Genomic DNA, 24,014 nt, shown 5'->3' with positions numbered 1-24,014 from the left:
ATCTCTGATTTCCCTAATACCTTTACTCATTGTATGAATGGGTGTGAGAATTATATCAAAAGACCTTTTGAGGCAAAGTTAAAACAGACACAGAAGGAACACCCATCATATTTTTTAAAATAAAAAGATGTATGTAAGTAAAATGTGGTTCTATGATTATCTTGGTAATTTTGAATACAGCAAGATTCAAGGCATTTCTTGATTTTTCATAATGTTTAACTCTGAAAACATTGTAAGTTCAAAGTTTGTTTTCTTGTGACTTTTTTCTTCAGTTTTTTTATAGGACATTTCATTAATTTGTGTTTTGAATTGTTTTCCCCTTTCCAGGATCCCCCTGGAAACCTCCTTTCACATCCTCCCTCACCCAGTTTCTATGAGGGTAATCCCCTCCAACTAACAACCTACTCAGGCATACTCAATGCCATGAAATTGCCCTACATAGGGCATCAAGCCTTCACAGGATCAAGAGCCTTTCCTCCCATTGATGTCTAGGGCCTCTCCTCCCATTGATGTCTGACAAGGACATCTTTTGCTACATATGCAGCTTGAGCCAAGAGTCGCTCCATGTGCACTCTTGGTTGGTGGTTTAGTCATGGAAACTCTGTGGGTTCTGATTGGCTGATATTGTTGTTCTTCCTATGGGATGAAGAGTGAAGAAAATTGTATAATATTTTATTCATTATACACAGGTTCACTTACCACTTACTCTTTGCTTCTAAGATACTAATTGTAAGAATACTTCACTGCAATGACAGGAATATAAAATTAGCAAAATCAAGGTAGAAAATCAAATATAAATTAGGAGAAATAGGTCTAAAGATATTGATCTGTGAGAACTGTTGGTCACTTTTGAAGATCATGTTTTAGAACTTAAATATTCAGTTTAGTTTCTCATTAAAATTTTGTGGGAATATGAGTGCTAGGATTATGTAGATTTGAAATGAATACACAGATGTAGTATTTTCTCTGGATCTTGTTGAATATTTAAAATGCAAGAGGACTGAGAGCAGAACACTGAATAGAATGCAAATAAACAAAATATTTCAAATTCATATAAAGTTTGATGCTATATATTGGAAGAAAATAAAATTCTAAATATAAAGGAGAATATTCTAAATGTATTTACAAATCAAAATAAATAATCATATTGATAAAAATAATAATATGTAAGTAAATTGTGGTTCTATAATGACCTGGATAATATGTGAATACAGCAATATTCAAAGCATTTATGCATTTTTCATAATTTTTAATCCTGAAGACCGAGTTTGTTTAAATATTCTATACATGTCACTGTTATAACATTGTCCATACTACATTCTCAGTGGATACCAAAGCTCCAAACATGATCGTACTTTTTCCTATTTGGGGATTTGTGACACAAGGGCCGTGACCTCAGATTTTGAGTCCTTTCTAAACCATTAATGCTTGTCTCACAGTGAATCAACTAATAAAATTCATTGATATTATTTAATTATTTAATGTGTTCATATAAACAGATTTTGAGGCAGTTGTGAGACCGAATTTTCACAAAGTAGAATCTTTCTAGGGACCTTAATTTTCACAAACATAAGTGATGTCATTGACCTACCTGTACCATCCTCATCTGTATTTATCAACCATGTTTATCACATGCACTGTGCACATGAGATGAAGCTTCTCAGGAGAGAGAGTCAATGATTCCTCTAGGGGTGAAGAAACTGCTCTAAAAAAGGAAACATGAATACATATGCAGCATCTTCCTCAGCCACAGTGATAATAGTACACGGGGATACTTTGGTAACTGTTTGCTTTGCTGATCTGTTTGGCACTTTACAACCAAATTTACCAGGCTCAGAGCACGAAAAATATGTTTACCATAATTTTACTCTTCTTGCTCCTGAACATTCCACTTCTTGTGGCTGATTTTATTTATCCCAGATGCTTTTGGAGAATGAAGCAGAAAGAAGAAAAGAATGGAAACATGGGAATAGGATGTGCTTTCTTGATGCATGCAGTAAAACAGCAATTGGAGAATGAATATTTCAGTCACATTTCGAATATACAGTAAGTTGTTTTGTGTTTTCATTACTGATGATGAAAGGTCATCATCAACAATTGTCAAAATTACTGAGGATGAGGAGCAAGGCAAAGCTATGAGTATTTTGTACTCTGTTTTTTACCTGCAAAACAAGAAATAATTCCAAATTCTATTAGAAACTTAATGTTATTATTACAACTTTAATTTGAAACAGTATCATCAGCTTCACACATATAGAGATGCAAACTGAGCAATACAACAAATGTGAATATTTATCTATCACATTCATCCCTCTCCTAGACAGTTTCCATATCATAGTAGTCAATGGTATCTCATCAAAAGAATCCCCATATATTTTCTATGACTTTATCCTTGGTGCATTTAGGCAAATGGCCATAGAGTCTGCTTATAAGCTTTCCATCACAGTGTAGTTTCAAGTGCATGTGCTATTGTCACTAATGTTGGTGACACACCTAGCTCTGTAGAGCATTCATATAAACATTCACATACTTTCATACATTTCCTAGATGTGGTCCCTGTTTATGTTGTATCAAAAATTTTACTAAGAGATCTTTCAACCACTAACTTCATATTTTGATCTTTACAAATTCACTGGATTTAAGGTCTTACAAAGTCCAGTATTTATTCTCTATTTAGAGTAAGGAAGCAATATATGGATGCTGAAGGATATGGTGCATTCCATTTGAAAAGTGATATTATTACTAATAGTGATAACATCAATCATGAAGGATGATATTTCATGAACATTTCAAGGATTTATGAACTTCCAGTTTCATTTGTCATATTAACCACATTACACATATTAATATTTATGGGGTGAGGACAATGCAATCCAATGCAGGACTGTCCTTTTATTGACTTCAAATGATATCTATAAATTGCTCTCCATTATAAACACCCTAACCTTTTACAGAACACATACTGAAAACCACAAGTATGCTCTGGCTTTGGCTTTTTCCATTAGTGAAATCAACAGGAATCCTGATATTTTGCCAAATATTTCTCTAATATTTAAATTCTCAGAATATTCTTGTGATTGGGAATCTGAGTTAAACAGTCTCATTTCTATGGGATTACAAAATCATGATATTCTCCCTAATTATGTCTGTAAAGAATTCTCCAAGTGTGTAATGGCAATTACAAGACTAAATTGGGCAACAACTGTGACACTTCACATAATCCTAAACAATTTCATATTTCAGCAGGTAAGGTAAGGTAAGGTTTGGGTTGTTTTGTTCTTGTGTGTGTGTGTGTGTGTGTGTGTGTGTGTGTGTGTGTGTGTATGTGTATGTATGTGTGTGTGTTTGTGTGTATTGAGGGAAGGTTGGGAATTCAATCATGAAATAATATATCTGTTTGTGCCAGCATGATTTTACTAGGCCTGGGCAAAATTCTGTAGTTCAAACGGATTATTCACAAGCTTGATAGTGCTTCCAGATCACCTTATATGAAAAAGAGATGAGGGGGAAATAATAGCTAGCTTTGATTTCTAGAATTGTGCAGAAAAATGTGTTTATAAGTTCTTAGGAATACATTGTATCTCATACTGCTTCCTGTGTTTTAGTTCCTTCATCTTACTTATGGACCCTTTCATCCTGTCTTGAGTGATGATGAAAATTTTCCCTATCTATATCAGATGGCCTCTGATGATACATCTCTAGCCCTTGCCTTGGTCTCCTTCATAATTCATTTCAGTTGGAACTGGGTAGGGTTTGTCATCTTAGACAATGATCAAGGCATTCAATTTCTCTGCTTTTTGAGAAGAGAGATGGAAAAAAATACAGTCTGCTTTGCCTTTGTCAACATTCTTCCAGTCAATATGAATTCATACATGTCAAGAGCTGAAGTGTATTACAGCCAAATCATGACATCATCCGCAAATGTTGTTATCATTTATAGCGACACAGACACTACATTAGCTGTGAGCTTTAGAATGTGGGAATCTCTAGGTATACAGAGAATATGGATCACCACCTCACAGTGGGATGTCACTCCTAGTATGAAAGACTTCACATTTGGTAACGGATATGGGACTTTTGCTTTTGGACACCACCATGGTGAGATTTCTGGGTTTAAAAATTTTGTCCAGACATTAAACCCTGTCAAATACTCGGATGAATTTCTGGTAAAGCTGGAATGGATGCATCTTAACTGTGAAGTCTCAGCATCCAAATGTAAGACACTGAAGAACTGCTCTTCCAATCACTCACTGGAATGGCTAATGGTACACACTTTTGACATGGCCTTTATTGAAGGGAGTTATGACATATACAATGCTGTGTACGCTTTTGCCCATGCACTCCATGAGATGACTTTTCAAAAGTTTGATAATATGACCCAGGACAATGGCAAAAATTATAGTTATAGCTGCAAGAAGGTAATATTTCTACTGTTAGATGATGTTTTGTATTATCACTATCATAGTTTTATGAGACTGTAAATTGCCCAAAATGATTGTGCTAAATATTTTCCAAAATCAAAGAATTTTTACTAAGTAAATCGTGATATTAGTATAAAACTCTAATGTTAAGAGAATAGAGTAGAAGGCATTATGCATCAGTGTAGACCTGTGATTTTATTACATATTAACTGAGTATCATCATACATGTTTTAATACTGAAAATATATTTAGTCCATCCACAGGAGTCCAATCAATGATGAGTCCTTGTTTATTAATTCTTACGTATGTTATTATCATTGTAGTGGATTGTTTTAACTAAAGATCCCAGCTCACACTCTTCTGACTCTAGGCTTGTGGAATCAGTTAGTGCACTGAGAATATGCACACAGAAAATAGTGCTAGAATTCAGTACAATACATTCATGTGTTGGAGTGTATGTTAATGTGTATTTCTTACTGTATATTTATGTTTCTGTGTTTCTGTATATCAGTGTATATATCTATATCTATGACTACATCTAGATATTTAGATAGAGAAATATAGAAGGAGGTAGAAATAGAAGGGTTTTTATAGATATTTTTGCCAATCTGCCTATGTCATGAAAATAAGGTGTCTATTTCCAGTTCTTTCTGTATGATGAATTTTGTCACTATGTATATTCCTGTATATAATTATCAATGCATGTATCTGCAGGAGCCTCTATGTTTTGGGTGCTTTTGTGTATGTTTTTTTTTCATTTTTGCTTGTTTGTCTACATACAATATCATCAATTTATCTGTCAGTGTCTTTCTATATAGAGATCAGTACATATATATGTCTACCCATAATTATTCTCCTATGCATGTATTTCTGTGTGTGTATACATGTGTATGTGTTTTTTGTGTACCTGTGTCTGTTCGAGGTTTTTTCTACATAGTCTGTCTCTGTGTACATCTATATTTTCATGTGTGTTTGGGCATGTATGTGTATGTTTGCGTAAATAAATATGTTTTTCTATTATGTGTGAACCTCTATATGGATGCAAGTCTTTTTTTTTGCATGTGTATGTTTTATATTACAAACATATTTTGCTGTCTGCAGGCATGTTTGTGCTTGAGAGTTAATCTACTCTTATAGAATTAAATAACATCATAATTTTGCACATCTCTTTACTTTCACTGAGACATTTCACCTACATGTTGTCAATATAACTGCCTTTAAGATGAAATAAGAAAATATTTTCTTACTTTAAGGAAGAGAATACAATCTATAGTGTGGTGCCTGTCTTTCAGCTGTGTTCCTTTCTGAGGAAGAACCCATTCACTAATCCTGTTGGGGACAGAGTGAATATGAACCGAAGAAACAAACTGCAGGAAGTGTATGATATTTTCTATGTTTGGAATTCCCCACAGGGCCTTGAACTTAAAGTTAAAATAGGAATGTTTAGTCCATATTTTCCAAATGGTCAACAGATACATTTTTCGGAAGAGATAACAGAGTGGGCTGGAGGAAATGCACAGGTGGGTTCAGCCTAATTGTATTAATTTAAATTACACTATCAAGTGCATGCATCCAAACTTTCATAAAACTGGTGAGAAGAAATTTATTGTCATGTGAGAGACTAATTTCTAGAATCCTATATTATGCTCATATTTTCATGTTTAAGATGACTTTTTGGAATTCATTGAGAATTCTTCAATAGGCATAGATTACATTTGCATTATATCAGAACCTGTTTCATTCCTTTAATATTAACTATTTCAGAAAATAGTTTGATATTATTTCCAGTATAGTAAGCAATATTCTATTAATCCCATTATTGCTACTACAGAGCGATATCCAATCTGATGATAAACCATTTCAATGGATGTTTAAAGACTCTGGCTCTTTGTAAGGACAGAGTAAATTCATCATAACCAAGTTACTAGTTTTTATAATGGAATTTTCAAACCTGTTTAATAACTAATTCTAAATTTCCAAAACCTCTTGCTAACCAGACATTAACCTTTTATGAAAAATTTACATACCCTATGAACAACACTCTGGATTTTTCAGTTCCTTATTAATGCTGGTATGAGAGTGTTTTATGCATGTATACATGTGCAACACCTGCACGTGCAGTATATGTGGATAGCTGAAGATTTATTCAAATCTCAGAGCATTTTCAAGAGGTTCATGCCACTTAACGGATGCTAGAAATCAAACATGGGTCCTCTTCATGAATAACAATTGTTCTTGAGAATTTAGCTGTGGCTCCAGCCGTGAATCATACCTTGTAAAAGATAATACTTAGTAAAGGAAACTTGTCTCACCCCATTGATTTTTGCATATTTTATTCAAACAAAGAAGTCTGTACTTAGTTGCCTTCTCTATATGGAGAGCAATTGTTAGTAATAAAAATTTGCAGTTGAGGAATTTTTAAAATTAAATATCCATATGCATTCTAGGTATAATATAGGTAGGAATGCTGATGTGATTAGCTTTCATGTGTCATATTCAAACTGCCCTGTTTCATTTGTAATAAAATCTCATGTTGCTCAGATGGTATGAAATTTAAAATTACTGTTCTTCGACAATATGATTAAGAGTGCTAATCTTAGGGAAAAGAATATAAGAGCTAAAAGTATACTTGCAGAACTATATATCCATTTAGAGGATAACATTGAAATCTCCTGTTTGTTCTATTCAGGCTTCACATGAATCTTATATACTGTTAACTGGAAGAATATAGACTTATAAAAATGTTAACTGTGTTCTACTCATATATAATCTAATGCCAATGTGGAGTCTAATATAAAATGTGAATCATGAAGGAAATATTCCAAACATTAGAATTATAGATTTAAATGAAAGATATGTTCTGTGATTCAGTAAACTAGGAATCAAACAATTATTATAAAAATAGTAAAAAATATCAAAGAAGGCAGTAATCATCTCTGGGAGGATACAATGAAATTGAGAAAACTTTGATACAATGAGACACTGAGAGAGGATATGAAAAAGGGATTCCAGTAAGTTACAAAATGATGAAAGAATTTGAAACTAATATATAAACATAATAAACCTAAAGAATATCTTAGTGAATACTCTAATAAAAGGCATGCTCCAGTTTGAGGACAAAATAGGCAGGACATGAAGGTAGAGGCATAAAAAGTAGAAAATTCAAACTATGACACAGATAAAAAAACAAGGAAAAGTAAAAGTAAGAGGTGAATAAGTATGATTAAAAGATCAAATTTAAACCACCAGGAACACGCAAAAGAAGGTATTCTAGGTATCAAGAGTATGTCCATTATATTGCAGCAGTACATATCCAAAATGATGTGAAAAAGGTAGACATCTGTCTGCTAGAAGCATATAAACAGCAATTTGAAAAGGAAATACTCAGCTTTTGAAATGTTATAGTCCTTGACAAATTTTACTTAAAATTTATAGTGGGACAAGGAGCAGATATGAAAGCTGAAGGTGAGAACCCTCATTCCTATAAAGTCCATCTCTGGATGACAGCAGGTTCCACTAGCTTCACCCATTTTTAAATGTACTTAGTTAATTTTTTCATTCTTTAACTTTACTTACTGATAACCATTTACTTACCCTTCTCTTCTATTCTTTCTCCTACATTTCACCTCACTCTCATTCACTACTCCATCATTATTCAGAAAAGGGTAGATTCTACTCTCCAGATATCAACATGCTTTGGCATATCTTGTTGCCCAACAACTAGGCACAGATTCATATTCTCTTGTTGGGATCAGTAGAGGCAGCCCAGTAGGACAAACTGTCACAAAAGAAAGGCACAGAATAAAATGCAGACCTCATATTGCTCTTAGGAGTCCCACATAAAGACAAATCTGCAGAATGGTTAAACGTTTAGAATGCCTAGGTCAGCCCCATGCATTATTCATAGTAGATGGTTCAGTCACTCTGAGAGCTTATGTCTGAAAGTTAGTTGATTCTGTAGGCTTTCTTGGGTTTCCTTTATCTCTCTTGCTCCTAAAATTCTTCTTTTCCCTCCTGTTCAGGATTCCACATGTTTAACCTATTGTTTGGGTGTGGATCTCCGCATCTGCTTCCTTTAATATCTGAGTGATGCCTTTCATATCATGGATCTATTAGGCTCTTGCCTTCAAGTGTAACAGAATATTATAGCCAGCATCAGGGGTAAGATTCCTTTCATGGGATGTTATTCAAGCTAAACCACTCATTGGTTATTTACCCACTCATCCTCTGCTCCATTTTCCTCACACATATCTTTAGGTAAGACAAATTTAGATCAAAAGTTTTGGAGATGGCATGTTGTCTCAATCCCTACCCTGGAAAATTTGCCAGGTTCATGAGGCAAACTCTCATGCTTTACTAGGAGACTTAGCTAAAGTCACCCTCATAGATTTCTGGGATTTTCTACAGCCTTAGCTCTCTAATTTCACTCAGACATGCCACTCCATAGAAATTGTATCTCCAAATATTCTGTAATCCATTCTCCCCTGTCGTCCCATTATATTCTCATCCCACCCAACTCCATTCAGTGCATAACCACATTAACCAATGGTGTCTATTCTATTTTCCCTTCTCAGGTGAATATATTGGTTCCATATTTTGCCACCTTTTTTACATGGACTTTATATGTTTGGCAATTTTAGCCTGCAACAGACATTTTTAAATGATGAGAATAAAATTTTGTCTTTCAAAAATTAAAAGATATAATTGCCAATCTAATTACAATATCCAGAAAGTTTATTTCTTATAATAAAAGGAGACAGAAAAATATTCAGCATGAACACAATTAAGGACATTAAAAGAACTCCATCATATTTAAAAGTAATATGAGGGATGGAAAGATGCCTCAGAGGTTAAGAACACTGACTGTTCTTCCAAAAGTCCTGAGTTCAATTCCCAGCCACCAAATGATGTTTCACAGCCATCTGTAATGGGGTCTGATGCCCTCTTCTGGTGTGCCAGAGGATAGTGACACTGTACTCACATATATAAAGTAAATACATCTTTTAAAAAAGTAAGATGAGCATAAGAGTTCAAAATAACATATAAACAACACTCAAATGCCTGACAGAAAAATGTCTGTTAAAAATGTATCAAATATTAATGTAACAACTGAACAATAATTAACAAATAATTTTAGTAATAATTGAGCATTAATGGTCATTTTCTCTAATCAAAAAACACAATGAGTTTGGTTAATTTTTAACATAATATTTTTATTGATTCCTTGGGAATTTCACATAATACCCAGTTCCCATTACTTCCATATCTGCCTCTGCATTAGAGCATCTTTTATAAAAATTAAAATGAAAATGTCCACATTCTGTCATTTTTGTACTCATTGGAACATGGCAAGACTCTCGGTTCCTGCTTTATAAATAGAATGTATTTGTTCCCTCCCAAAGGCTCTCCAGAAGTCCTCAATTGTGATTAACTAACATCGGGTTCTTTATCATATATTTTAAGCCTTCTTTTGGATTTACTTCCTGCTTAAGTTGCTTCTTTTCCTTGGATGGTGGGGGAAGTGTCTGGGTGGGGATGACAGTAGGATTTGCTACCTAAAACTTTCCTGTACCTTGCTCACATTTATGAATATATAATCATTCAATTTACTGCAAAAGTAGTTGCCTAGCCTTTTTACAACATCAGAAGAAAAAATAATGGTGTTCTACATTTTTTATAGTGTTAGCAGTGACAGAAACCTTGGGCCTAAATGCAGCTAGGCCACAGACACTGTCAAGGTCCTCAAGAGTCAGCACACCCCATGTACACCATCATCATTTCACACTGCAATCCAGAACATGAAAATTCCCATCTTCACCGTCATAATATAGGCCATGGATATTAACATAGACATGGAATGATGCAATAGGACAATGGATCGAGAAGTGGCCATATGGAGCAGCATGGATCCTGTCATTCCACTTGTCTCTTGTAGCTGTGAAGCTTACTCAGATCACTATGGCTCCAGGAGACAGCATGACTTAAGCAGCTTGGACATCCACATGGCCTTTGGTGTTATCACAGGTCATGGGCATTGGCTGCAGAACATCCAGCCTAGACATTTCACCTTGTGACAGCAGCAACCACATATATCTGTAGAAATGTTGGTAAGAAAACAAACCACAGATATCAGCAAAGATGCTGGGTGCCACAGAACCAGGGGCCAGGATATGGACCTGGTAGTAGTAATGACCTAAACAGCACCATGGCTAAATAACAGCATAGGACACTTACATAAATATGGCCATTGGGGGAATTATTGGTTTATTAATGGTTGACATTTTTATCCCTTTGTCCTGTGGAGACTTGATGCCCCAGAGAAGGTAGATACAAGAAGTTTGAAGTGGAAGTGTAAATGGAAGAGTACTCTCTTAGAGGGCAAGGGGAGGGGAAAGGAAAGCAGGCTTGGTAGAGAGGAGACCAGGAAGGGGTATAACATTTGAAATGGAAACATATAAAATGATTAACATAAAATGGACATTCCTTTGTGGCCTGCCTGAGGAATGTTAAAATATCCTTTATTCACATGAAAGGAGCACACATATAAAAATGGGATGAAGGGAAGTAACATAATAAAGTTGAACAGAAGAAATATAAATAGATTACTACCTCATTGATCATTGATCAACATGCCTGAAAAAATTCTTGACTAAACATCTACGTCATTTACCATTAGACGTAAAGAACAGAGCTAAAATACTAGTCCCTATGCTCAAATAACTTCATTCCATGATTGTAAGCATGGCTAATCATGTGCATATCAGTTAAGTCTAAATCATCACACAAATAAACTAAAGGATAAAATTATATTTTACACAAAAACATGCAGAAAATGCTCTTAATGCAGTCTAGTATCATTTCAGAATTTAAAAAAAAAACAAGTATCTGGCAATCTACTAGAACACGTGATGCAATAATGAAGTTGTCTATGTCAAATTGTATTACATGAACAGGAGTATCATATAATTTCCATTAAAATCAGAAATGAGGCCAAGTTTTGTAGTGGTACATGCCTTTAATCTGCATTCTTTGAATTATGTGTGAGGAGAATCTCTAAGCAATTGTGGCTAGTCAGACTTTCGCAGTGACTCTTTTCTAACCTGGGCTGAAATGGATAATCTGCCTTAAGTGAAATGAACAGAATTTGGACAAGGAAATGCATGTTCTGAACTCATCCTAAATATGTCTTAGAATCTTAGTAAGTGAGAAAATGAATAATGAAAAATACTACCAGTAAGAAGAAGAAAAATCTTGTGCTTTGATCTATAAAGGAAGATGAGAACTACTAATACTATAAAGGGAGACTTTTTTTCACACAAAAAAGGAAGAGTTGTGGTTAACCAGATTTCTAGAGAACATGAGTTGAATCTGTAGATATTCAACTCTGTGATGAAAATAGGAAACTAAGAAATAAAGGATGGAAATTCAGAATGAAGATATCAGCAAAATTCCAATGCAGAATATAGATACCCATCATGAGATTCATTGTAAAACCAAGATTTTCTTAATGTAAGAAATACTTGAATTAACTTCAAGAAATCTAAATCTTCCTCAGTTTTTCACACTCTTTGTAGGCTCTATGTGATGCCTTATTTGAGGCCTTGTTTCCTGTTTTATATGTCCTTTACTCCTAATTTGCTACTATGTTGCTGCTATTATATAGTAACTGTATGCAAAGTGAGGAGGAAAGGTCAATTTGGCTCATGGATTACACTCAAGAAAAGAAAAGACATGGATCTGGATAATGCAATGGAAACTCATTGAAATCTGCATACTGGCTTGTTCTGCATGATTTCTAATATTCCACTGGCTAGAGACAACATTGTTCCCAATAGGCTGAGCACTCCTACATCAATTAACAATTTAATATATGCCTCACATATTTGATGACAGGCTAAAGTGATGGAGAAAATTTTTTAATTAGGATTCTCTATATCTTTATATTGTGTTATGTGTTTAGGGGAGAGAAATTAACTAGAATAACAACCTTGAAATCTCTGTAGTGTTTGCACACAGGACACTAGCAGCTTTTGCTCATGAATTTCAAGGAGTTGGGAAACAATTCAACTTCTCCTCAATTTTTTCCATATATTGATGTCTGTCATCATACAATGCACTAAGTAAAGTCTGGTAATCAGTTGGTATATATAAAATTAGTTCATTAACATCACATGCTAATGTAGTATAATTATAGAAGCAGTAAGCAAAATTTCTGTTAGCAGCATATGTGTACTTTTCACTAGATGCCAACTTCTGTATGTAGTGCTGATTGTGGTTCTGGATATAGAAAATTTGGGAAGGATGGAATGGCAACATGCTGTTTTCATTGCAAACCCTGCCCAGAAAATGAGATTTCTAATGAGACAAGTGAGTATTTCCTGCTGGAATAAGTTCTTCAAACAGATCATCATCTTGTTTCTATATTGGAATGCTTAAGTGGTCTAAAGTGGAAGTTAAAATAAAATATGTCTTGTTCCCTAGTTAGTCATCATAGGAATAAAATAATTTAAAATGTCCTTATTAAGATAAAAGTAGATATTGTTCTATATTTTGCCTCCTTTAAAAGTTATAGTAGATGGCATATTATCAACTGAATAGTTGTGAGAAGAAAACTTCAGTGCCAGTGTACTCTAGACAAGATATTTTCTAATGTTTAATGTTCTCAAAAACATATATAGATCATGAATCTTTAAAGTATTCTTTATGTTGCCTTGATCTATGTTCCCTTACATAACTCTATGCACACATTACATGTACTGAAGCACAAGGAAGACAAAGTTAACCATGTGACTATGGTTAAAAAAATAATCCATGTTCTCTTTAAGATGAATGAAGACGGCAAATTATTATATATTCAACTTAGTATTTCCTTCCTCTATTCATATTCATAATATTAATTATGCATATTGTTTAGTTAAAATTTTCCACAATAAAACACATTAAAATTGTTTTGATCTGAAAGGAATTAGCCACAGATTTCAAATGGCATTGACACTACCATAGCCCAAGTTAATCAAATAACTATTTAGTCAAGACAAAATAAAGACAAATGACAAGCATGTTGTTATTCTGGTCTATTTTGTATGAACCTATATAATTAAAGTGACATCTCATAGGGACATTTATTTGTCAGTAAGATGGCTTAGCAGTTAAATCCTTTCCCACTAAGCATGATGGTATAGGTTTACCTCCAGATCCCATCAAATTGTAGGAGGTAACCAACTTCCTACCTGTTGCTTTGTAATATTCATGCACTTCCACATTAGGCATATACATAAGAAATTCAACAACACTGTTTGGAGATAGGTAACCTTGGTGCTATGAAGCAAACTCGAGTATTCTCGAAGTCCAACACATTCTGCTCAAAAGCAAGCTTAATTTGTATTCTCTTATAAAATAAATTGATAATGGATCTCCACAAATGCATTGTTCCATGTAAAAGACTTCTACACTAGGAAGTACATTATCTCTTATTGCAATCATTCAATGACTCAGTGGCATGGCTATCAGGTTCCTGCAAATACAATGCTGGAAATTACAGACATTTGTACCTTCAGTAATAGGCTGCCTTCTTTTTATGAAAAGGTTTAGGAATGTGGTGTTACTACTGCATAATTGGATAAATTATGAATTTCTTTTAGTTTTGCATGGACAAACACCAATGTTATATTCATATAAATTTCTGGTCTCACTCTCACTGTCATGCTTCCCCTATATAAACACAATTATTATCATGTTAATGAGAACTTCTCTTACTTTTACATGCAAAGACACTAATAAATATAAACACCCATGATAAAAGATCACAACAATACTGTAAAATAGACAAAAATATTTGTTACTTTCATTTCCATAACGATGATTAAATCCATTACAAAATAGATTCCATTATTTCATGTAGCAGTGACATTCAATGCATTCTCAGCAACTAGACTCATACAGGGCAAGACATCTTCTATATGCTTAAGTGAAATATCCTGTCAGTCAAATTGCTGAAGTTGAACTAACAATACCTTCATTTCTCTATTAGATATTGATTTGTGAGCCTGATGTCAAGAGGACCAATATGCAAACACAGAGCAGAGTCACTGTATTCCCAAAGCTGTTGTATTTCTCAGCTATGAAGAACCCCTGGGAATGGCAATTTCCTTAATCTCGTTGTGCTTCTCTGCATTCACAACCGTGGTTCTTGGAGTTTTTATGAAGCATCACAGCACTCCTATTATCAAGGCCAATAACTGCACTCTCACCTACATCTTGCTCTTCTCACTCATCTTTTGTTTCCTCTGCCCCTTGCTCTTCATTGGCCATCCAAACTCTGCCACTTGCATCCTGCAACAAATCACATTTGCAGTGGTATTCACTGTTTCTGTTTCCACTGTGTTGGCCAAAACAATTACTGTCGTTCTAGCATTCGAAATCACAGCCTCACAAAGAATGATGAAGTACATTCTTGTTTCAGGGGCTTCTAACTACATCATTCTCGTCTGTACTCTCATTCAAGTCATTTTATGTGCAGTCTGGTTGGGAGCTTCTCCTCCATCTGTTGATATTGATGCACAATCTGAGCATGGCCATATAATCATTGTTTGTCATAAGGGTTCAGTCACTGCCTTTTACTGTGTATTGGGATACTTGGGTACCCTGGCCTTTGGGAGCTTCACTCTGGCTTTCTTTTCCAGAAATCTTCCTGGTGCTTTCAATGAAGCCAAATCCATAACATTCAGCATGCTGGTGTTCTGCAGTGTCTGGGTCACTTTCATTCCTGTTTACCATAGCACCAAAGGCAAGATGATGGTGGCGGTGGAGATATTCTCCACTTTGGCCTCCAGTGCAGGGATGCTGGGATGCATCTTTGTTCCCAAATGTTACACAGTATTGTTCAGACCAGAACAAAATTCTCTTCAAATGGTCAGGGTGAAATCATCTTCCCATGTTCATATTTCATAAATTCTTAAAAATATATACTTGGTTCATAATCACCAAATATTGGATTATATTGCCATACCTATCTGTGTTTGGAATGGCTCTCACTGTTTCCTGTGACTATATTGCCTAGAAATACCATGTTTACTGACATTCCTATTGTCTCCTACAATCTTCTACAATGTTTAAAACAGTCTTCCTCTTTAACTGGAGATAATGAATTCCTGATGCTATATAATAGTTAGAAGAGTTATTCTAGGAGCACAGAGGGAAAAGGAATATTTTTACCAACAGGTTGTTAGAATATTTCCAAAGATGAATTGTTGTCCTTGCATTCATAATTATGGCCTGCTCTTACAGGGGGACTGATTCAATACTTAGTCCAACCGACAGATCTTACCAAACACCTGTACTAATTGCTACAATGGAATAGATGTTCTCTTCTGGGCACTATAATTAACTGAAGCTATTTTTCCCATAATCACACACACACACACACACACACACATATATATATATATATATATATATATATATATACACACACACACACACAGGAGAGAGAGAGAGGGAGGGAGGAAGAGAGAGAGAGAGAGAGAAAGAGAGAGAGAGAGAGATGGAAATAACTAAAATTACATAGATTTAAAAAAAGATATAGAGGATAGAAGAATGGTACAAAGACTTTATACTGGGAGTTTGCTTTTCAATGTTCCCCTAAGGTTTTAGAATACAGGAACCTAGAATGAAAGGATCACAAATGGGTAGAGATGACTGGACTTATTTTTTACACACTTTACATTATAATGCTCATCTTTAAGTATATCATCAACAACGCCCTTGTGAAATTGTCAGAGAAAGAACAGCCCCTTGAAATAATCTCTTCTCTGTGTGGAATTTAGCTGACTCTATGCAAAAGATCAGCTTTGACACCACAGAGTAACCCAAGACAGGCAGGTTGTGCAAGTCAGTACTTAGAACAGTAGACATGGGTTTACTCAGAAACTCACAGGGATTACTGGCTATGACGTGCTGAATTTAGAGAAGAGAAAAGAAACAAAAAGATCAAACATTCAAATAAACACACACACACACACACACACAAACACAGAGACACACTGGTTGAAGCTAAGTTCCAGCAATTTAACAAATGCAAATTTATATATGTAGACACTTAGGAAGAAAGACATACAGTCAAAGACATACATAGTCACACACTTGATGGATGAAGCCCAGCTACTGCAAGCAGTTTCAGAGCATTTTACATAAACACCTATCTACACATATACACATGTGCATGTATACAAACATACACATACACATACACACACTAGTTGGAGGATGGAACAAATTTCCCACAGGCAGAATCCAAGCTTTTGTATATATGTATATTTGTGCAAGGTTCCAACAAACAGGCCTCAACTTTTTTTCATATAATACACATACATATATACACACAATTGGTAGAAGGAGTAAGTTGTAAAGCACACCCAGACATCTTTACATACATATATGTGTGAAGATATGAAAAATGGAACACACATTTACACACACTTTACACAGACAAACCCAAACATATATTCATGTATGTATGTGAATACACACACACACACACACATATATGTCTAATCACAAACAAAAATACTTACATATATACATATTACAAAGTTCCAAAATTCTCTAACATAAACATAACACAATGCATACATACACATAGTTGATGGGTGGAAAAATATATTCCAATCACTTTCTTCTTTCTCCCATCTCTTATGTGTTTCAAAGCATAGGGATTGGAGCAATACCACCTTGTTCAGTATATTAGTTAAATTGACTACAAATGATATCTGTAGATCTCTGTCCATAATAAATTTTCTAATCTTTTACAGAAATATTCAAAATCACAAGATAATTGTGACCTTTGCTTTTCCCATGGATGAAATGATCAGAAACCCTAATCTTTTAACCAAATGACTCTTTAGTATTTGAGATCCCACTTTGCAGTTGTAAGAGTCACTCACAATTAGACAGACTTATTCATTGGTCTGCACAAAATCATAATATTTTGCCTAATTATGTTTGTGAGTATGACACGATATGCACATTGTTGTTGACAGGACCAAATTGAAATACATCTGTTATCATTTTGACATACCTGGACCTATGCAAATCTCAGCAAGTAAGATATTGTAGGGTGGGAATTCATGGAATAAGGTCTCCATTGGTGCCATTCCCAAATTCTAAGAACAATGTAAAGAGATCAGACATTCTGGGATTATGTATTCTATGTAGTTGTAGGACACTATTCCAAGAATTGATGGGGTTTTCACATTTCCTTGTTTGAAACAGAGATGTAGGAAGAAGTGACAGATGAGAGGTTTTCTAGAATATTTTTTAGAAAATTATATTTAACTATTCTTCTGTACATATTCAGCATCATGCTGCTGTCTCTGTTCTAGTTTCTTTACCTTACTTATGGAAATTTCCATAATGTCCTGAGTTTACAATTTCCCTATCTGTATCAGCTGCCTCCTAAGGAAACATGTTTTGCCCTAGCCCTTGTCCCCTTCATTATTCATTTCAGTTGGAACTGGATTGGTCTGGCCATTTCAATGATCAGGTCATCCACTTTCTATCACATTTGAGAACAGAGATAGAAAAATATACAGTCTGCTTTGCCTTTGTGAACATGATCCCAGTCAACATGCATTTATATATAACGAAATCTGAAGTGTATTACAAACAAATCATGACATTGTCCACAAATGGTACTGTCATTTAGTCTGACAGAGAGAATACATTATCTTTGAGCATTAGAATGAAGACACAGAAATGAACCCACACACCTATGGTCACTTGATTTTTGAAAAAAGGAGCCAAAACCATCCAATGAAAAAAAAGATTGCATTTTCAGCAAATAGTGCTGGTTCAACTGAATGTCAGCATGTAGAAGATTGCAGATCGATCCATTCTTATCACCCAGTAAAAATCTTAAATCCACGTGTATCAAGGACCTCCACATCAAACCAGATACACTCAAACTAATAGAAGAAAAAAAGTGGGAAGAATCTCAACACATGGGCACTGGAGAAAATTTCCTGAGAAAAAACACCAATGGTTTATGCTCTAAGATCAAGAATTGACAAATGGGATCTCATAAAACTGCAAAGCTTCTGTAAGGCAAAGGACACTGTGGTTAGGACAAAATGGCAACCAACAGATTGGGAGAAGATCTTTACTAATCCTCCAACTGATAGAGGGCTTATACCCAAAATATACAAAGAACTCAAGAAGTTAGACTGCAGGGAGACAAATAACCCTATTAAAAATGGGGTTCAGAGCAAAACAAAAAATTCACAGCTGAGGGATGCTGAATGGCTGAGAAACACCTAAAGAAATGTTCAACATCTTTAGTCATAAGGGAAATGCAAAATAAAACAACCCTGAGTTTTTGCCTCATACCAGTGAGAATAGCTAAGATCAAAATGCTGGTGAGGATATGGAGAAAGAGGAACATTCCTCCATTGTTGGTGGAATTGCAGACTGGTACAACCATTCTGGAAATCAATCTGGAGGTTCCTCAGAAAATTGGACATTGAACTACGTGAGGACCCAGCTATACCTCTCTTGTGCATATACCCAAAAGATGCCCCAACCTATAACAAAGACACATGTTCTACTGTGTTCATAGCAGCCTTATTTATAATAGCTAGATCAGAAAATGTGGTACATCAACACAATGGTATACTATTCCGCTATCAACAACAATGACTTAATGAAATTTATAGGCAAAGGGATGGAACTGGAAAATATCATCCTGTGTGAGGTAACCCAATCACAGAAAAACCCACATGGTATGTACTCATTGATAAGTGGATATTAGCCCAAATGCTCGAATTAACCTAGATGCACAGAACACATGAAACTCAAGAAGGATGACAAAAATATGAATGCATCACTCCTTCTTGAAAAGGGGAAGACGAATACAATTGGGAGGGATTAAGGAGGCAAAGTTTAGAACAGAGGCTGAAGGAACATCCATTCAGAACCTGCCCCACATGTGGCCCATACATATACAGCCACCAAACTAGATAAGATGGGTGAAGTAACGAAGTGCAGGCTGGCAGGAACTGGATGTAGATCTGTACTAAGAGACGCAGCCTGAATACAGCAAATATCAGGTGAATGCCAGCAGCAAAACACTGAACTGAGTCCGGTACCGCCCCCGTTGAAGGAATCAGAAAGGACTGAAAGACCTTGAAGTGGCTTGAGACCCCATATGAACAATAATGCCAACCAACCAGAACTTCAAGGAATTAAGTCATTACCCAAAGACTATACATGGACTGACCCTGGGATCCAAATGCATAGGTAGCCATAAATAGCCTAGTAAGAGCACCAGTGAAAGGGAAAGCCCTTGGTTCTGCAAAGACTGAACCCCCAGTGTATGTGATTGTTAGGGGGAGAGTGTTAATGTGGGGAGGATGGCGAGGGGAACACCCATATAGAAGGGGAAGGCCAGTTAGGGGAATGTTAGTCTGGAAACCGGGAAAGGGAATAAAAATTGAAATGTAAATAAGAAATACCCAAGTTAATAAAATGGAGAAGGGAAAAAGAATGTGACAATCTCTAGGTATACAGAGAATATGGCTTACCACCTCACAGTGGGGTGTTACTATTATTAATGGAGACTTCACATTTAATAAATTCCACAGGACTCTTGCTTTTGGAAAATATCATGGTGAGATTTCTGGTTTTAAAATTTTTGTCCAGACAATGAACCTTTTCAAATTCTTAAGTGAATATATGGTAAGGCTAGGGTAGAGGTATTTTAACTGTGAAGTCTCAGAGCTTGACTGTAGGATACTGAAGAAATACTTATTCAGTGCTTCCTTGGAATGGCTAATGGTACAGATTTTTGACATGACCTTGAGTGATGGCACTCATGGCATACAATGTTTCATATACTATAGGTCATGCCCCTCCATTAGGTCCTTTTTTCAGGGAGGTAATCAGCTCATGCACAGTGGGAAAAGATCCACTTCTCAGTGTTTTAAGGGAGTGCTTCTGCTATTTGATGATATTTTGAGGAGTCTTTTTTGATATTTTGAGTTTTTAATGCCATAGTCATAATATCTGTCAGATGCCCAAAAGATTAAAAGAAAAGAACGACTTTCAGACATTTTTCTGAAAAGGATCAATCAAGACATTAGTACAAATATCTAATGCAGTGTCACTTGAGTAGAGTTCATGATTTGTGAGTGAAGAAATTGATTTTGGAAAGAATACCTAAATATCATACCAACTTTTCTAACACTTAAAACTTAATCAGTTCTTCTTAATGAATGCATTCAGCAACTAGAAGATAACACTTTGCTGATTAATTGTCAAATATTTTGTAATTAAATGAGATTGTTTTCTGTTTTAAATTTTAATTTTATTTCTTTACTTATTCATTTTTCATGACTTTCAATGCCAACTTCCTGGTTTCTTCTTTCTTTAAACAAACTTCCTAAGCATATTTTTTCCTTAAACTTAGTAAAATGATTCTTTTCATATATCTCTTAAAGTCTTTCAGGTGAACTTTTTTTATATTAATTTTACACCCTGATCACTGATCACTGCCTCCACTAAGGTCACTCCCCTCCAGAATTATCTCCCTCCCCCATCCCTCCTTCTTCTCTATGAGGGGGAGGTCCCCTAAGTAACCCTCATCCTGGCACATCAAGTCTCTGCAGAAGTAGAAATATTATGTCCAACTGAGGCCAGACAAGGCAGCCCAGACGGAAGAATATTGCACACCGACAAGCAACAGATTTTGGAATAGCCTGCATTCTGTACGTCTGGGAGCCATATGAAGTCCCAGATTCACTTCTGTGAAATACTTATTGAAGGGCCTAACTCCAGCCCCCATATGCTCTTTGTTTGCTGTTAAAGTGTCTGGGAGCCTCATGAATCCAAGTTAGTTGATTCTGATAGTCTTCCTATGGAGGTCCTTATCCATTTGGGACCCTCAATCTCCCCAACTCTATGAGAGTCCCTCAGGTCCATTTAAAATTTGACTGTGAGAGGGTCACTCTCTATCTGAATCAACAGCTGGGTGGATCCTCTCAGAGGACAAGCTCAATAGATTCTCTGTCCACAAGCACAACAAAGTATGAGTAACAGTGTAAGGGATCTGTGCTTGCCCATGGTACTGGTCTTTAGTTTGGATCATTATTTCTAGGTCATTACCTCTGTCTCTGCACCATCACCCATCATTTTATTTCATGTAAACAGGATAAATATTGGGTGAAAAAATTTGTGGGTATGTTGGTGTTCCTGCTGTCCTGCTGAGATGCCTGCCTAGCATAGGAGGTAGCCTTTTCAGGTTCTATATCTCCAAAGTTGGGTGTCCCTGCTAAGATCACTCTTATTGATTCTTGGGTGCTTCTCTAACCCTGGTCTCTAACATGTCCTCAAGATGTCCCCCACATCCTCACCCCAACAATTGCAGATGTATATTCATCCTTAAGACCATCTATCTATCTCTGTTATTCCTCTTCAGACCTGATACTTGAACCCATTATCTAATTGGCTTATTTGGGTTGTTGGTGTCTAATTTCTTTACTTCTTCATAAATTTTGGAATTTGCTTGTGAAGATCCTTTCCCGACCTATAGGCTATCATTTTGTCCTGGAAACTTTTCAGTTTCCTGAGGTCCAATTTATCAATTGGTGATCTTAGAGCCTTAACATGAATGTTCTTTTCAGAAAACTGGCTCCTATACCAATGAGTTCAAGGCTATTCCCTTTGTTCTACTCAATCACAATTAGTGTATCTGGTTTTAATGGTCATTGGTCTATGTGAACTTGAGTTTTTGCAGGGTGCTAAGTATGGATATGTTTCTATTTTTCTACATGAAGACATCCAGTTAGATCAACATCTTTTGTTGAAATGCTTTATTTTCTCCATTGTATAGTTTTGCATTATTTGCCAAAATTCAAGTGTCCATAAGTGCGTGTTTTTTTTTTCAGACTTTGATTCTATTTCATTGATCAACTTGTCTGTTCCTATACCAATGCCATAAAGGTTTTATTAAGATTTCTCTGTAATACAAATTAATTCAGTGATGATGATTTCTTAAGAAGTTATTTTATTGTTGAGAATTGTTAATTATTTAATTTTCCTGGGTATTCTGTTTTTACGTAAGTACTTGAAAATTGCTCTGTCAAAGGATTTAAAGAATCATGTTGGAATTTTCATGGGAAATTCTTTGAATCTATAGATTGCTATTAAGAAGATGACCTATTCTACACTGTTAATGATACAAATCCATGAGCATGAAGATCTTGTCATTTTTGTATCTTCTTTAATTTTCTTCTTCACCAACTTGAACTTCTTATCTTGACCTATACTGTCCTGGACATTGAGTTCTAGTGTTCTCTCTAGGCCATGTTGCAAAGTTTTAAGTTTATCTATTTGTTGCTCAATCTCATCTATGAAATTTTCAACTGTTTGCTCTAATTTGTTTTCTAAGGCACATACCTTTTTATCTAGGGCACTGTTTTATGAGAAGACACAGTAAATCAAGAGAATAAATATTGCAGTAATAATAAATTCCAAAGTGTCTAATTTATTTAAATCTATCCCTGTCAAACCGTTCAAATTATCATCACATAAAGGTATTTATTACGTTTCTCATCTATATGTATGTATGTATGTATGTATGTACGTACGTATGTGTGTGTGTATGTATAATCAATGTATAATTCTTATTACATGATTTGTAGGCCTTTGTGTGTCTTTTCCCCTCTTCTGTTCGATTCAGGACACCTCAGTCCTCTCCAATTTTTTTTTTTATTGGCAGGGAGTGTCTGACAATAGATAGTCAACAGACTTCAGTGCTTCTGAGTAGGATCTCTTTCTTTTGTTTGGGTTGCAGCTGGCAGCCTGTGTGCTGATCTCAAGTAGTCTGTATCAGAAACATTCAGGAGAGCAAGTCTGGCTGTCCTCTAGTCCTGTGTAGACAAGGGGATAGAGAGGAGCTAGCAGGGAAAGACTTCCTCCTCTGTAGATGCCTAACCAACTCACTGTGTCTGTCAGAAAAGTACCTCTTACCTTGCAGGAAGTTGAATTCCAGAATAGCCTGGCCCTCCCAGGGAATCTGACACCCAGCCTGCTCAAATCTAGCTCCAGCCTGAGGTGATGCTCCTCCCTATAGCTGTCAGCTTGGGGAATGGGGAGTGGACCACTGTGCAGATCTCTGTATACCCCAGATACCCAGTCAGATTTCAATTCACACATTGCTGAAAGCTTAAATTTCCTACCCAGATGTAACTTTTGGTGCTGGAAGGGGCAGTGGACTTTTTTCTCAGGTTAGTTGGGTTCTTATCTATATGATAGGCACTAATTTGTTGCAGTAAATCTCCAAGCAAAATAAGCCCATGCAAAAACACACAACTCAGTTACAATATTTAAAACTGTACACCTAGTTCAGTCACATTTGTCACTACACTACTGTCTTTCCCAGCTATGAGATCCCTTGCTATTTGTAGCTTCTCAGAACCATGTGGTTCTGCTCCATGTTCCTTCCACCTCCCCTTCTTCAGTCTTTTTCCTTTTTACTCCCTCTCTTTCCGCACTCTCTATAACCTCCAGCCCAAAGTTTCCCTTCTACTGCCAATCATAGGC

General features: G+C 35.7%; 1 protein-coding gene across 1 annotated transcript; it reads left to right on the top strand.

Moving 5' to 3' along the window:
- The first annotated feature begins 1,828 nt into the window (after nt 1–1,828).
- LOC116894613 (vomeronasal type-2 receptor 116-like) lies at nt 1,829–15,371 on the top strand. Its single transcript, XM_032896327.1, is given in 6 exon segments — nt 1,829–2,046; nt 2,955–3,246; nt 3,606–4,418; nt 5,714–5,941; nt 12,665–12,788; nt 14,452–15,371. Coding segments are annotated over 6 exon segments (2,574 nt in total). The 5' UTR covers nt 1,829–1,849.
- The last annotated feature ends 8,643 nt before the right edge of the window (nt 15,372–24,014 follow it).

The sequence above is a fragment of the Rattus rattus genome, chromosome 2, assembly GCF_011064425.1.
Source record: "Rattus rattus isolate New Zealand chromosome 2, Rrattus_CSIRO_v1, whole genome shotgun sequence".
Lineage (NCBI taxonomy): Eukaryota > Metazoa > Chordata > Mammalia > Rodentia > Muridae > Rattus > Rattus rattus.
This window is presented reverse-complemented; position numbering and strand designations above follow the sequence as displayed.